The 14,545-nt window shown below is 30.0% G+C and overlaps 1 protein-coding gene across 1 annotated transcript in view; it reads right to left on the bottom strand.

Moving 5' to 3' along the window:
- Positions 1-1,811: 1,811 nt before the first annotated feature.
- The window catches only part of LOC111638099 (chromosome-associated kinesin KIF4-like), a 50,422-nt gene continuing 37,688 nt past the window's right edge, over positions 1,812-14,545 (bottom strand). The window contains exons 8-12 of the mRNA XM_023383741.1: positions 14,371-14,487; positions 12,297-12,614; positions 9,983-10,113; positions 2,147-2,318; positions 1,812-1,990 (exon numbers count right to left, since the gene is read on the bottom strand). Coding sequence (XP_023239509.1) covers positions 1,812-1,990; positions 2,147-2,318; positions 9,983-10,113; positions 12,297-12,614; positions 14,371-14,487 — 917 coding nt within the window. The remainder of the gene's footprint in view (positions 1,991-2,146; positions 2,319-9,982; positions 10,114-12,296; positions 12,615-14,370; positions 14,488-14,545) is intronic.

Below are 14,545 nucleotides of genomic sequence, written 5' to 3' on the forward strand. Positions count from 1 at the left end.
TCCAACAAATTTAGTCATTATCTTATCTTTTGTTCTCAACTTTCATTTTACTCAAAACTTTATTAATTCTTTGTATGCCATAGGCATTATCATCTTTATAATATGATGTATCAAAGTAATTAATCATTCGTTTCATATCCTGGTAGATATTATCAGTTTTATATCATAAATGTAAGAATCAGTGTCTTGATATAGCAGTTTTATATTATCACCACATTTTGGTTTCATAACATTATAACGGACAATAAGTTTTTAATAATAATAATAAGTTTTTGATAGATGTAATATGCACATTCCCACATATATGAATTTATTAAAATATATTTTTGTTTTATTCATGTGAATGGCTGAAAGATTTTCAGCAAATATAGTTCTATCTTTGAAATTAGGTTTAGAAATCAGTTTTTCAACCTTTTTTGTATCACTACATAACTTGATATCAACTCGTTTTCTAATATTTTCGATTGTCTTTTCAAATATAGTTAACCATTAGTTTAAAAAATCTTTTTCGAAATAGCTATTGGCATTTGTTCTCATTTTAATATTCATAGGTCTGTATATTTCTTCAACCAATCTGATTGTTTAAATTCCAAATCTCTATGTATCTTTCCAAGCTTCGATTTTTATCTGCAGACACTGTTTTATATTTTTGTAATGGATTCTGATTCCTTTCTCAAGCATCAAAATTATATCATAATCAGTTAATAATTCTAAATTAACTTCTGTTGTTTTTAACATAGCATCCCACGATAATCGAATTGCTGTGTAATACCATGCTGACTCTAATTTATACACGTTAATGCACACGTCTCTGAAATTCTCAAATATATCAGCAAATATTAGAACATCCGTTTTCACATACAGACCAGAATATTCTCTCATATTTTTAATACCAAATTCGTGACATGCTTTTATAGCATGACCAGTGGCGTAGTGAACATAACTGACGCCCAGGACACGACACTTTATTGGCACCCCTCCAGACTGGCACTTCCTTTTCCAGAAAGAAATTTTGTTTGTCTTGGAGGCCATTTGGCGCCCTCTGCGAGTGGCGCCCGTGGCATGATAAACCGCTTGCTCCCCCCTCGCTTCGCTAGTGCTAGTTAATGCACCACCTGCACGCACCACTCATTTCCTCTCGCTCATTCGAGGAGTGGGTGAGTCGCGAACAAGTTTGTTTGATACGAATTGGTTTATTTTCATTTTTAAATTTAATAATTGGCGATTTTGCCCGCCCCCTTTGAAAGGCGCTCGGAGCACGTGCCCTACTTGCCTCACCCTAGACACGCCTCTGAGCATGATTGTATACCTCATTTGATATATCAGTTTCGTTCAATTCATTATAAAATGCCTGTTTTGGAGGTAATTGCCTTTCGCTGCATTTTAATACCTTGTCCATACAATCATAGGGATGAACACCCTTTCTGATTTTAATTTGTCTTCAAAAAAATATTTGATTGTATTTCTGAATTTTTTTTTTTTTTGAAATATTCCAGATAATTTGTCTACGCTACTTGCCATAAATTTGAGTCAACGAGTCTTAATTTTATATTTCCAACACGTTTACCAAATGTTAAAAATCCTTTTATTATTATTATTATTTCTATTACAGTTAAGCTTACTGGTACAAAAAAAAAACAGTTACAGGAAGCATTAAAATTTCTTTTCGATAATTAATGACATTGATGAAACAATTATGTTTTAAGCGTGTTAATATATAAATAAACCGTTTAAAATTTCACTTAAACGGATAAGATCATCATTGTAATTAAAAATGGCGCGTTTAAGAACAAATACCGATGCGCCATTCCCTAATCTAACGTAATAGCATTCATTTTAAGGAAGCGATTTAAAAAGATTTCGGAAAATCCTTCGACTTCACGAAGTTCTTTTAAGGACTTGAAGGGTCCGTGAGTGTTTCTGTGAGTTTCGATAGCCAAAGCTCTCTTCTCTCCAATGAAAGGAAGTGTTTGCAAGTCGGTTTTTGTTCCTTTATTTAAAAACTTTAATATAGCTTTATTTTGTTTCCGTTGAACTTTTTTAAAGTTATTCTTAGTTGGCATCTTACAAGAAAGAAAAGAATTTTCAAAAATAAAAATTGCTGAATCATCTGGATTTTTAACAATTGTTTTCTTTTCCCATAAACGTTGAGATTTTCTTCTTGATACATTTTCACTATTGTTCCATTTAGTTGTATTTGATATGTCTTCTAAAGTTTTATTTNAGCGATTTAAAAAGATTTCGGAAAATCCTTCGACTTCACGAAGTTCTTTTAAGGACTTGAAGGGTCCGTGAGTGTTTCTGTGAGTTTCGATAGCCTGAAAATGAAAACGTGCGTTTATTAATACAGTAAAATATCCTATGAAATGAACAGAAAACGCATCAAAGTTTCGGTCCGACAAACTAACGTTCCAATCGCAAAGGTATGGATGGAAGTTTTGCATCCTCATCTATCATCAGGGATGAAAACTGATGCAGGTAAGTTATACATTTTTCCAGTCTACAGCTTTTATAGGCGTCAAGTAGGATCGTCCATCCTTCAAAACGTCAGGAACAGGTGATTAATCAATTTTTTTTTTCCTACCTTTTAATTACGGACGTGATTAAAATCGCTTTCACGAATTATCTACAGGGTGAAATTTGGGAATCTATTCCTTAAGGAAAAAGAAATCTGCAGTTTGGTAGGCAAACCTTTCTGGACATTGGTTTGATTAAATTTTTGTTAATTTTCAAGATTATGTTGAATATTTTTTTTTGTTCTAAGGATGATTAGTCTATCATCTTTTATATTTAAGATGAATCAAAGTGCATTCTGCCTCAAAAAAAATTTTTTTTGTTTAATCCTGAATATCAATCCTTTGCAGTTTTTCTTTGGAATTCTTGTCAATAAAAAATGACGAATTTTATTGATTAATTAAAATTGTTAATGCAGATGAATTTCAGTAATTATATGTAACAAATCATGTTTGTGATTGTCTTTGAAGGCAAGTTAGTTACTGTATCTAGGAATGAAAATCTTATGGTAAATCTTCTCAAAGCAATTAAAATAAAGAACAATAATTAAATCATCATTGTGACATTACAATATTGCATATAATTTTCTTGATCTGTTAGTTGAATGCTTAGTTAATTAATGCCTTGTATTATGGCTACGAGGCCAACTACAATTCCACTTTATAGGCGTAGCCAATCTACAACGGGGTTTGCTAACATAGATGAAAAACAAAACCCGAATGCATTCACAAGCAATCTGTGGCCTGTGACGTCCTAACATGTTTTGACGACAATTTCATTTTTCCTGTTTTCTGCCTGATGCTGTATGCAACAATAACGAAGTCGATATTCGTGACAAAGAACATTCAGATTAAATTTTTAGTAGCGAAATTTGAGGAAACTATATATTACTAATTTGCATATTATTAGCATGTATTATTTTAGTACCTGGTGTACTTACTTATGGTTATGGAGTAGATTGGTACTCGTGAGAGTATTTTGTCAACAACAAGAAAACACAGTAGAGTACTGCCTGTTTTGCAAATATTAGCTGGGTGATGAGCAGTATTCAAAAGTAAGTTTTAAAAAGAATTTACTCTAATTCCTTCCTTATGAAAATATAATTTCAAAAATGATTAAAGAATCACATAATAAAGTTTACAGATAAAACATAATGTAAGTCTTATGAGTTTTGGAGTCATCTCTTTCCAAAACTCATAAGACTCACATTATGTCATAAAAACAGCAAGAAACAATTTTTTTTTTTTGAAATAATGGGGATGCCTATGCAAGAGTGAAACACAATAAATTCATCTACTAATAAAATATCACAATAACTAATGTTTTGTTGTCCTTTAATTTTATACTCAGTGGCGCACAAACTCCTTCCTGTTCAATCTTGTTTAAGATTTTCTGCATGCCTCATACAATTGCTACGTCATGATCTTCAGTGGCATTCCAGGCAATTGGCTTCCATATTCTTTTGAAATAATTGATTTCTTAAGTTTTGATTGTCTAGAATGGAGTCGGCATCCACTCCTTAGGAATCAATTTTAAATCTCCTGCTAAGAGGATAGTGTTGTTTGTTTTCTACTTTTTATAAACTGAAGCTTTATTTTAATATGAGTATTGTGCTTCAACTGTTTTTATAGCAAGTAAAGATCTGTGTTTGCAAAGGATGTTCTGAGCAATACATATAAATTATCGTTTACTTATATTAGAATTACTGTAAAATGACAAAGTATCATAAGCAACATACAGCTTTTCTTTCCTCCCTTGACTGTCAATTGTAAGAGATGGAAGTGAGGTGAGTCATTAGCCCTGGATTATTATTTTGCAGTAGACAAAAAGCAAATTTGAAGGGGAAAAAATCCCTACTAGTCCTAAAATTAAAATAATTTGAAAAAAATGTAAAAATTAAATTTCTATGCAATATTTTTAAAATAGAAGAAATCTGCATTTTATATTTATTGACTAAACACACATTTTAGCTTATGAAACTTGGGACTCACACTTGTATTGCATTATAATGAAGTTGATCTGTATATATGCTGTAGTAAAGTCCCTTATTGTTTCTTTTTTTCTAGTTTAGAGGGCTATTTTGGAGTGTGTTTTCTGATTTTCTGTGTACACCTGTGCACTAATTAGCATGAAAAAATCAAGAGTTTGCTATATATATATGTAAGTGTAAAGTATATGGTTACTGAAAAATCTTAGAGTGGATAAGGTTTTGTTTACATTTGTTACAATTGGGTTTGCTTGGGCTGCATTTACTTATCCCAATCTGTTGAGGGATGGGGAAAAAAATGCAAAATTAAAAAAGTTTACAACTAGTGATATATTAATTTGGTAAGAAATTAAAATTTTCTGCCAAGGTACCTTTTTGGGCAGGCCATATCTCAAAAATAAAGCAATTTTGAAACATGTTTATAGAGGATTTTTAAGGTTACTGTGCATCAATATCTTACAGACAGAATCTAGGGTCAAGAGTTTTGTTACACCCTGTATAGTGAAACAGGTCAATAGAAAAAAAATTCTTCTCAGAAGTGGTCAATACACGAAAAAGGTTGCAAACTCCTGGTCTAGAGCAGTGTTTTTCAACCTTCTTGAATACGCAACCCCTTTACAAGTTAAAATATTCTGGCGACCCCCCAAGGGCCATATTAAAACTATATCAGTGATTTTAAAAACTATGTATTTAATTTTCTTTCTGTTGAGACAAATTATTGTTGACTAGCAGACCCCGCCACGTCTTGTTGTGGCTCAAAATGTATCTATTATAAATGTATAACACTTCCCCCGTGGGGGAAAATTTTTCAAAAAATTTTTTCTTAGTGTACATTCTCTTGACGTACCCTATTAAAACGCAATCAAAAGCACAAAAACCCGCATCTAAAATAGTATAATAAGCCAAGTTCTTCACAGTAAGCCTTAATCCTGTCCCTCTCCCCCGCGGGGGGAATATCGAAAAATCCCTTCGTGTACATTCTGTTGACGTACTCTATTAAAACGCAATCAAAAACGCAAAAAACCGCATCTAAAATAGTATAAATAGAAGCAGAGTTCTTTACGGTAAGCCTTCTCCGTAAGGCTTACCGTAAAGAACTGTCCATCCCCCATGTTTAACGGAATAATATACAGCCTATGTCCATCCTGAAGTTCCATTCTAAATATTGGTGAAAAAATTTTTGAAATCGGATGAGTAGTTTTGGAGATTACCTGCTGCATACAAACTAACATACATACAAACATTACCTCTTTATTATATTAGTATAGATTATTAATTAAAATGAAAATTTCGGAAGAATCGACAATAATTTAACACACAAAGTATGAAACTTCCTTTAATTATAATATTAAACACAGGGAACTGTTGACCCTTTTTTTTCTTTTTTTTAGGATCTGAATTTTCAGCGTCTACTTTTTATTTCCTTTTGCAAATCAGCTCAACATTTTTTCCGCTATCATCTTCTGGGGTGGGCCGTAATTCTCGCTGAAATTGTAGTTTTTTTAATGTAGTGTAGGACCTACAAACACTTGTTTTTTTCTTCTACCCGCGACCCCCGTGTAAGGCTTTGCGACCCTCAGGGGGTCGCGACCCACAGGTTGAAAAACACTGATCTAGAGTATGCCCAAAAGATTCCGCTTGAGGTATTTAGGGACATTTTCCTGCTTTTCTATAAAATTAATTTTTTGGCTTCTTGAGTAGTCTGTGACTTGTTAATTCTTGCATAGTATGACATCGTATCAGGCAAGAATAAACTCTCGACTTTAATAATTAAAAGAAAGATTAAAGAAATGAGTCTCTTCTTAATGCATTTAATTATTTCTTAAATCATTTAAGTAGTTGTCAGAGTTCATAGTTACAGTGAATGGCTATGTTCAGCAGACTGAACAGTTGTAACTGAGCAACTGGTAGCTGTTATGTAGCAACCTGGATCTGTTGAACGATAAGTAACGTTGCATTGGAACAAAAAGCTTCATTAGTCAGTTTCAGGTAGCATAAATGAAAAATGCTACCAAATGTGATATCAAAACACCAAACATGTTCCAAAAGAGCACTACTGTAGAGGGCGTTCAGCAGAAAAATACTCAACAGCTCCAGAACTTTGATCTGCTTAACACAGTCAATGTGTAGTTCTGTCACTGCTCCTATTTCATCAATGGTTTGTCATAAAGTATTTCTTGAAAAATTTCTTTCCTTTGAACCTATTCTTATCTGATATATCAGTTCTATTAGTGTAGTGATAGCACTTCTTGCCAGGTATGTTACTTGAACCAGCAGGCACATGGTTATCATCATCCGGCATGATGTTTTTTCCATAATTTAACTATGCTCTTTATGCTCTTTTTTTGACAATATCGCAATACAGTAGTTAAAACAACTACTGTATTGCGATACTGTCAAAAAAAGATGTTATTTTCTGGTCTTTGTTGTGATGAGGATTTATAACTGCTGATTTTATTCCTAATTTATTCACCTTTAACCAATGTAATGTTTGGTGTGGAATGCCATTCATATTAGCAGTAGGACACTTCCAACAAGTTTGGGTTGCACTTAAACATTTGAGATGGTCGATACTTTGACTTTTTTGGACAATGGCTGACCAGACATCTTCATATATTTGGTACTTCCATATTTTTTATACCTTCTAGAAGTCCATTCCTTCTGCAGTCTTTAACTAATAATAGTTAGATACATCTTTGTGGTAATTGCTAATTCAGATTGCCAAGGTCTTCTTACTCTCTTCATTTTGAAAGTAGTTGGAATTTTGAAGTAAAATTCTGCCTAATGATATAACTAGAAACTTGTTACAACAAGTCATAAGAAATGTAGATATATCACATAAATGCATGATGTAACAATATAACATTCTTGCAAGATCTTAGGCACCCATCATGCAGAGAGGTAGCATTAAGTTTCAGATATGAATAATGCAATTTAAATCTTGGATTAATAAAAAAATATGCCAAATAACTAAATAATTAAGCCATAATTAAAGATTTAACTTGAAGATTATTGCATAATTTTTTTTATTATTTAATTATTGCAAAATTGTTTTTTTTTCATTTTAAATACAAAAATTTTGTCAAAATCTGTAAAATGCTATTAAAAATGCAAATAATTGAAAAGTTATGTACAAGTTTAAAAAAAGGCATTTATAAAATTATAATTCTTTTAATGTGAATATAACATTCAAATATTCACATAAAATCATAAAATAATATATCTCAGAATGTAAAAAAAGTTGAAGTGTAGTTGAACTCTATTATAATAATGTAAGAAGTGTAATAAATTGAATCACGTAGCATATCTTGCAGAATAACTTATATAAAGTACAGTAAGATAACAAAATGACTTTCAGTGACATATCATCATCAAAGAAAGTTCAAGTACATTTGTAATCATTTACAATTATTATTATTATTATTGAATTTTCTTTATAAACAGTAAAATTGATTGAAGTGCAGCAAATGAAGTGAGCAAGCTTCCTTGGCAGTGATTCAAATTGATAAATTGCTGAAACATGTTTGGTGAGACTTGACAGATTTGTCAGAAATTTTGTACATTAATAGAACTAATAAAATGATGTCTTGTGATGGAGGTTGAATTTTAAAATTTTGCCCTAGAACAGATTCTTCTCCATGTCAAGTCAGTGAGAGAACTTTGCATTGTAAAAATGTATGCAAACAAGCACAAACTATCAGATATTCAAAATATGGGGAAGCTCTTGCCAATGGCCAATTTTTTTTAATATATGAGCTTTCCCCCTTTTCTCAAAAAATTAACTATATATCTTGTGTAATTTTTTAAAAATCCAATAATGACAGTATGTTGAATTTCATATTTCCATTGTAAGTCTATAGGAAAAATTCCAATTGAGTTCTATTAATTATTTATGTGGTTTTTTTTATTTAAATACAGGAATATTTTGAACTACCTTAACAATGGCACATATAACAATACCCCAATGTATCGACCACTTATTATGTAAGTTAAGGAAGTATCAGAACAAAGAAAACAATTGATTGCTTATGCAAAGTAACAAATCATGTTAATTTAGTGCCCTTAATGATCTAACACGTTCACAAGCTGTTGCTGCAATTTGGTGAGGGATGGGGTTCTAGTTCTACAAGATGGGAAGTAAATGCCAGAGATTGCAAACAGGATCCAATTAGATTACTAATTACAAAATTACATCTTGTTTATATCAATTAATCTAGGATAAAATTGGCTGTGTTATATGTCATTTCACTTAATGTCATGGTTTCTAAGAACCTATCAATGACGTTAAGGGAGGACTTGCTATACTAAGTTTATTCCTTAAACAGAAATAAATGACAATATATTCAATTAATAAATAAAAAGGGGCATAAAATTGAAGTGTATAATTCCTCTTAGCATTCTTTGTTTTTAATTTAAGTTTATATTTGGGAGATTTGTTAAATAAGCCGAAAAATTAATTGTATACAGTAATATCTCGACTTACGCTACCCGAGTTATGCAGTTTTCAAATCTCGTCGATTCATCTTTTGTTTCAGTGCCATGCAACTCTTGATTACTCAATTCCCCCCACACTATTGTTCAACTTACATGTTCGGACATGCCGCATGGAATTGACATATAACTACAGTTTATTTTGTGTTATTTATTTCTGTGTTTGTTATATCTATGGAGACTTGAAAGACTCTACTATGTCATCTAAACAAAGTAGAACTGATTTCTTGTTTGATCCAGAAGAAAGAAAAACTTTATCTTTAGAATGTAAAGTTAACATTATTAAAGACTTCGATACAAAAATGAAAATTTGTGAATAGACAAAGAAATTTGATCTACCAGAATCAATGGTCAGAACAATTATAAAAAGTAAAGAAAAATTCTCAAAGCTGTGAAAAATGGCTTAATTATTTAACTACTTCTTAAGCAGAATCTTAAGTAATCTTTAAATTCAAGCATCATTCGTAAACGTCACGGTATTATCACTGAGATGAAAACAATGTTAAAATTATGGTGTGATAATCAAGTAAATGTGAAAAATTGTATAATAATATAATTTGTTATACATATGTATTATATAAGATTTTATTAAACATTTTTTTCTAAATTATTGTTTTCTTTAGTCTCTGGCCCCAATTAAAAATTATTTGTATGTATTTATATGCAAAATTATACCCCAACTTACGCGATCATCTCTCGGTCCCACCTATCACGGTAAGTTTGGGGTATTACTGTATATCCTATTTTTCACCTTATAAAAATGCATTTTTTTGTACCTAAAATTTATCTGAAAATTGAAAAGCAATCCTATAAGCCAAATGCATCTTATACTGTAAACAATAATTTCTACCAAAAAAGTAATCTGAAAAATTGATTTATCCAATACAATGGCAAAAAATATGGTATTTTATTAAAAAGTTGTTAGTTTGTATTATTAATTTTCATGTTCTTTATAGAAAAACTATTAAACAAAATCTTTAAAATACATACCAAAGCTCTCTTCTCTCCAATGAAAGGAAGTGTTTGCAAGTCGGTTTTTGTTCCTTTATTTAAAAACTTTAATATAGCTTTATTTTGTTTCCGTTGAACTTTTTTAAAGTTATTCTTAGTTGGCATCTTACCTAAAAATAACAATTTTAATAAATTATCTATAAGCAATTTTAAAATTCTTCAAAATTCAACTATTTTAATATAAATTTATCACATATTTTACAAAATATCCTAATTTAAAGTTGTATATTAAATTTTCTGTTATTTTATATATTATATAGTAGTATCCCAATTGTACAAGATAATGCAGACTGATTTTACCTTGGATGAAATAAATGGCCAATGGGCATTTCAAATAAAAAATTACAATGTAAGAAAAATAGTGTATTCACATACAGGCTCACCTCTGACAATACACAGAACCTTGGTTAATCAAGGCTCAGACAATCAAGATTATATAGTATAATATTTTATTTTTTTTGTCTTGTCTGCCCTGCGGACACTAAGAGGCCTTTTTCCTTACCCACTGTGGATTCAACCAGGCCCACAATGGGAGTGATAGGGTCTCGAAGGACGGGGCTTTTCCGACACATCCAGACATACTGCCCACAAAAAATTTCTGGGAAGTTAGTTGTCCAGATTCAGTCCCCCAGAACAGTATGATGCCTTAACCACAACAGCAATTTGATCAAGTGAATCGATAGATTATGTAATATAACTATAAAAGAATTACAATGGAAATTACGAACCATTTTCCTTTTAAAAAAAAAGTCAGATATTGCTTAAGATCTTTGTCCTAAAAATATCTTAATGTATTTAGAGTAAAAATAAACTTAAAACACAAATTTTAAAAATATATAAATTTAATTTATACATTGTAGTATTTTATTAATTGGTAACTGTATAAAAAAAATGGAAAATTAATTTGGATATTTAACTTTTCCATTAATTTCGCATATTAGTTTGTTTAATTCAAAACATAGTCAAAAATATATAAGAACTTTTTAAAATGGAAAATAATATATCAAAATTAAACACATTTATTTATCAACAAAAATTCTATACAACTGTTTTGAATAATTGAATTTTAAAAATTAATTAATTATTCTAATTCAGGTGTGTGCTGCTTAATAATGGAGATATACATCATTAAGCAATTGTGATATGTACTTAAACAAAACTTTTATGGTATAGTCATCTACTCATACAGGCAACTACAGTTTTTCAGATCTTTTATAAACTTATGGGCCTCTCTTGTATGTAATCTGTCGTTAAGCAGCACATACCCGTATAGAGAAATTATTATTTTATATTAAAAAATTGTTTTTCTATAATGTCTTCTATAAATTTTTTTTGAAGCACCATTACCAAATAAATCAGTGACTGACTACTTGGAAAGTTGTCTTAAATTGATAAACATTTATCTTTATATTGCTATACATGTTTTGTCAGGAAATGATTGCAAGATTTTATATATAAATTATAGGAGTAAACAATTAATAACAAAAAGAAAAAATCAATACATTACTTGCTTTTACAATATAAATAGTTTGTAGAAAATGGACATTACACAAGCTATTTGTAAATCAAGCTAATCATCCATAGTCTCAATACTGTTACATTCCTGTATAATGTTTGCACCATAATAATATCAAATGAAGATAACTAACAAAAAATAATGGCACTTAAGTACAACATTTTATATAATCATAATGAAAAATATACTGTATATGCCAGCATAAAAATCAAACTCAAGATTTTCAGCTCAAAATTCTGGTTTAGACCAACTGTAAAAGTCAACCCCAAAACATGAGTAACTGATAGACTAGAATTGAAATGTGGATGCAACATGCAGTATGACAAAAGCATACAAAACCATGCCACTTTCATCCAACACTAACTGGATTGACAGATTTCTGGGAAAAAGGTGTTTTTTAAGACAAGAAATATTGCTTATGTTCCCACTCTCCATATGCAAATGGGTTGGCAGGTTAGGAACTGGATGGACAGTCCATAAATTGTTTTTTTTTTGTTTTTCCATTATTGTTGAAGTGACTAGATGTATCAAATTGGGTGGCAAGAGAAGGAGGGATGAATGTGAGAATAAGGGAAGGGCAGTTGCACCATACAGAATAAAATTGTGTTCTTTTAACATGTGTGAAGTGTGAAGACGATTTGTGTAAGACAAGAAGAATTTGTGAAGACTTTTAGCCCATTTCACAACTTCAAAATTGTTATTATATTTCATATAAGAACAAATCAAATAAGATTATAAAAAATTTTCTGAAGTGTTATAAACACAAATTTCACTTACAAGAAAGAAAAGAATTTTCAAAAATAAAAATTGCTGAATCATCTGGATTTTTAACAATTGTTTTCTTTTCCCATAAACGTTGAGATTTTCTTCTTGATACATTTTCACTATTGTTCCATTTAGTTGTATTTGATATGTCTTCTAAAGTTTTATTTAATACTGAAATCTGTTCACTTTCAAGTTTAGGTGAGCATGGTTGTGAAATACTTGCAAGCATATGAGAAGAATTTATATTTTCCAATTCAGTCAATGGATAATTTTCAGTAGCTGAGGACGATTCTAAAATAGTAAAATTCGATTTCTTTGGAATAATAGTATCTGAAATAATAAAAATTAATTAATAATTAGGAGAAAATTTACATTATGAAACAAAAATATTAAGTTATTAAATCAATTAGTATATTTGTTAAAATTATTAAATTATGACATTATGAGCAAATTCTCTAAAACATTCATGATGATGCAACAAACTAATCACCTGATGTCTTTAATTGAAAAATAGGAAATTTATTTGTGAATAGACTGAATAGATGCTAAATTGTGGCTTATTTGTTATATCATCAAATATAGTTAGTAAATATATTCCTTTTATCTTTCTTCCATGTAATAATACACATCACTTAAATAAAAAGTTATGAAACAAGTAGTAATATCCTGCAGTGCATTCTGATTTATGTACAAATGAGAACTTTTACATAAATCAGAATGCACTGCATGATGCTACTTCTTGACATTAAGTTTTCATCGCTGATTTCTTCTATATTTTTAGTTGTAATGAAAGTAGAATTAAGTGCATGCAAGATCCATGAATTTGTAAAATTCAACTATAGCAGGAGTGATCTCTCATTTTTTATCACTGAGAGGGCCTTTCAATCATATCCATCATGGGTTTGCTGGACCACAATGAGGGCAGCTGGGTAACAAGGGACAGGGCACAAATCTGGAATAGATCATCCAAGTTTCCTAAAGCAGTAGGTTGACACATTAACTAGTTGTCAGTTATATATTTTGACTTAATGTAATGAAAAGTACATAAACACACAAACTTTAAAACTTTTAGTTATGGATTTTTAATTTTATTGTTAGTATTTTAACTTTATATCAATTTTATGTACCATTTACATAAGTTAAGATTGTTAGAATCAGAGTGCAGGTAAGAAAAGTTTCTGTATTTAATTGCTTGTTTTTGTAAAAGGAATATGGCCCATGATTGATTTGTAATCAGTATGTAATCCAAGCACAGATCAAGGCTAAGTTTACATTTAATAGAAATTATACACAACTGTATTTATGTGGATGCATAAGTGTTTATATCAACCATACGTACAAAATGTGATATTGTATATTATTTTGATCTGCTATATTTGTTGTTGTATCCATATTTTGTAATATTTAACATGTTTGAAAATAGAATCAGGACTTTAAAGAGCAAGTGTAGGCTTAATTAGAATATTGCCAAAGAAAATTCATTGTTTCATATGTTTGTTTTATTTTAATGAATAATGGATCTATTATGATGTTCAACATTTTTTACAAATATCAGAAATGCTAAATTTTATTTATTTAATTTTGAATAAACTTTTCATAATTCTTTAAAATGTCATTAAGCAGTGAATATCTGTACTTTTCACTCAATGCAGTAAATGTTTATCCTACTATTATTATTTTTTCAGCTACATTATTTGCCATAAATTCTCTTTTGACTGGTGATCCTGCTCTGTTAATTCTGTCTTCCTTCAGAACATGATTGTTATTACTCATTTATAAATGCCTGACAGACTACTTCTGAAATTAATTATTTAATCTACAAATATTAGCTATGTTGATATGCAAGAAAAGAAATATGATGATCATTTCAGTTTTTATACGTTAAAACTGTCCGAAAGCTCATCAATTTATTTATTTCAGGAACATCACAACTAATCAGAAAAATTGACTTTACTACTTGAGTGGATCTTATGAAAATCTTGGCATTTCATCCACCAACATTTTGGAAAATAATTATTACAAAAATTTTATTCTAATAATAATAAATTTTTTCTATTAAATATTCTTAATTTTTAAGGAAACTCACCTTTAACACAACGAGCTCTTAATGCATAACGAAGAGTATTCATTGTTTCTTTCATGCACGTGTCTGCAGAACTAATATATGCTATTAATAATGTAACTGTTTCTTCATTCAGACAATCTACAAGATGTAAATCATAAAAGAAAGTTTAGTTTACTTACTAATATTCATATTAAAA

This window comes from Centruroides sculpturatus, unplaced genomic scaffold, assembly GCF_000671375.1.
Source record: "Centruroides sculpturatus isolate CEXI.00-Female unplaced genomic scaffold, Cexi_2.0 scaffold1180, whole genome shotgun sequence".
NCBI lineage: Eukaryota > Metazoa > Arthropoda > Arachnida > Scorpiones > Buthidae > Centruroides > Centruroides sculpturatus.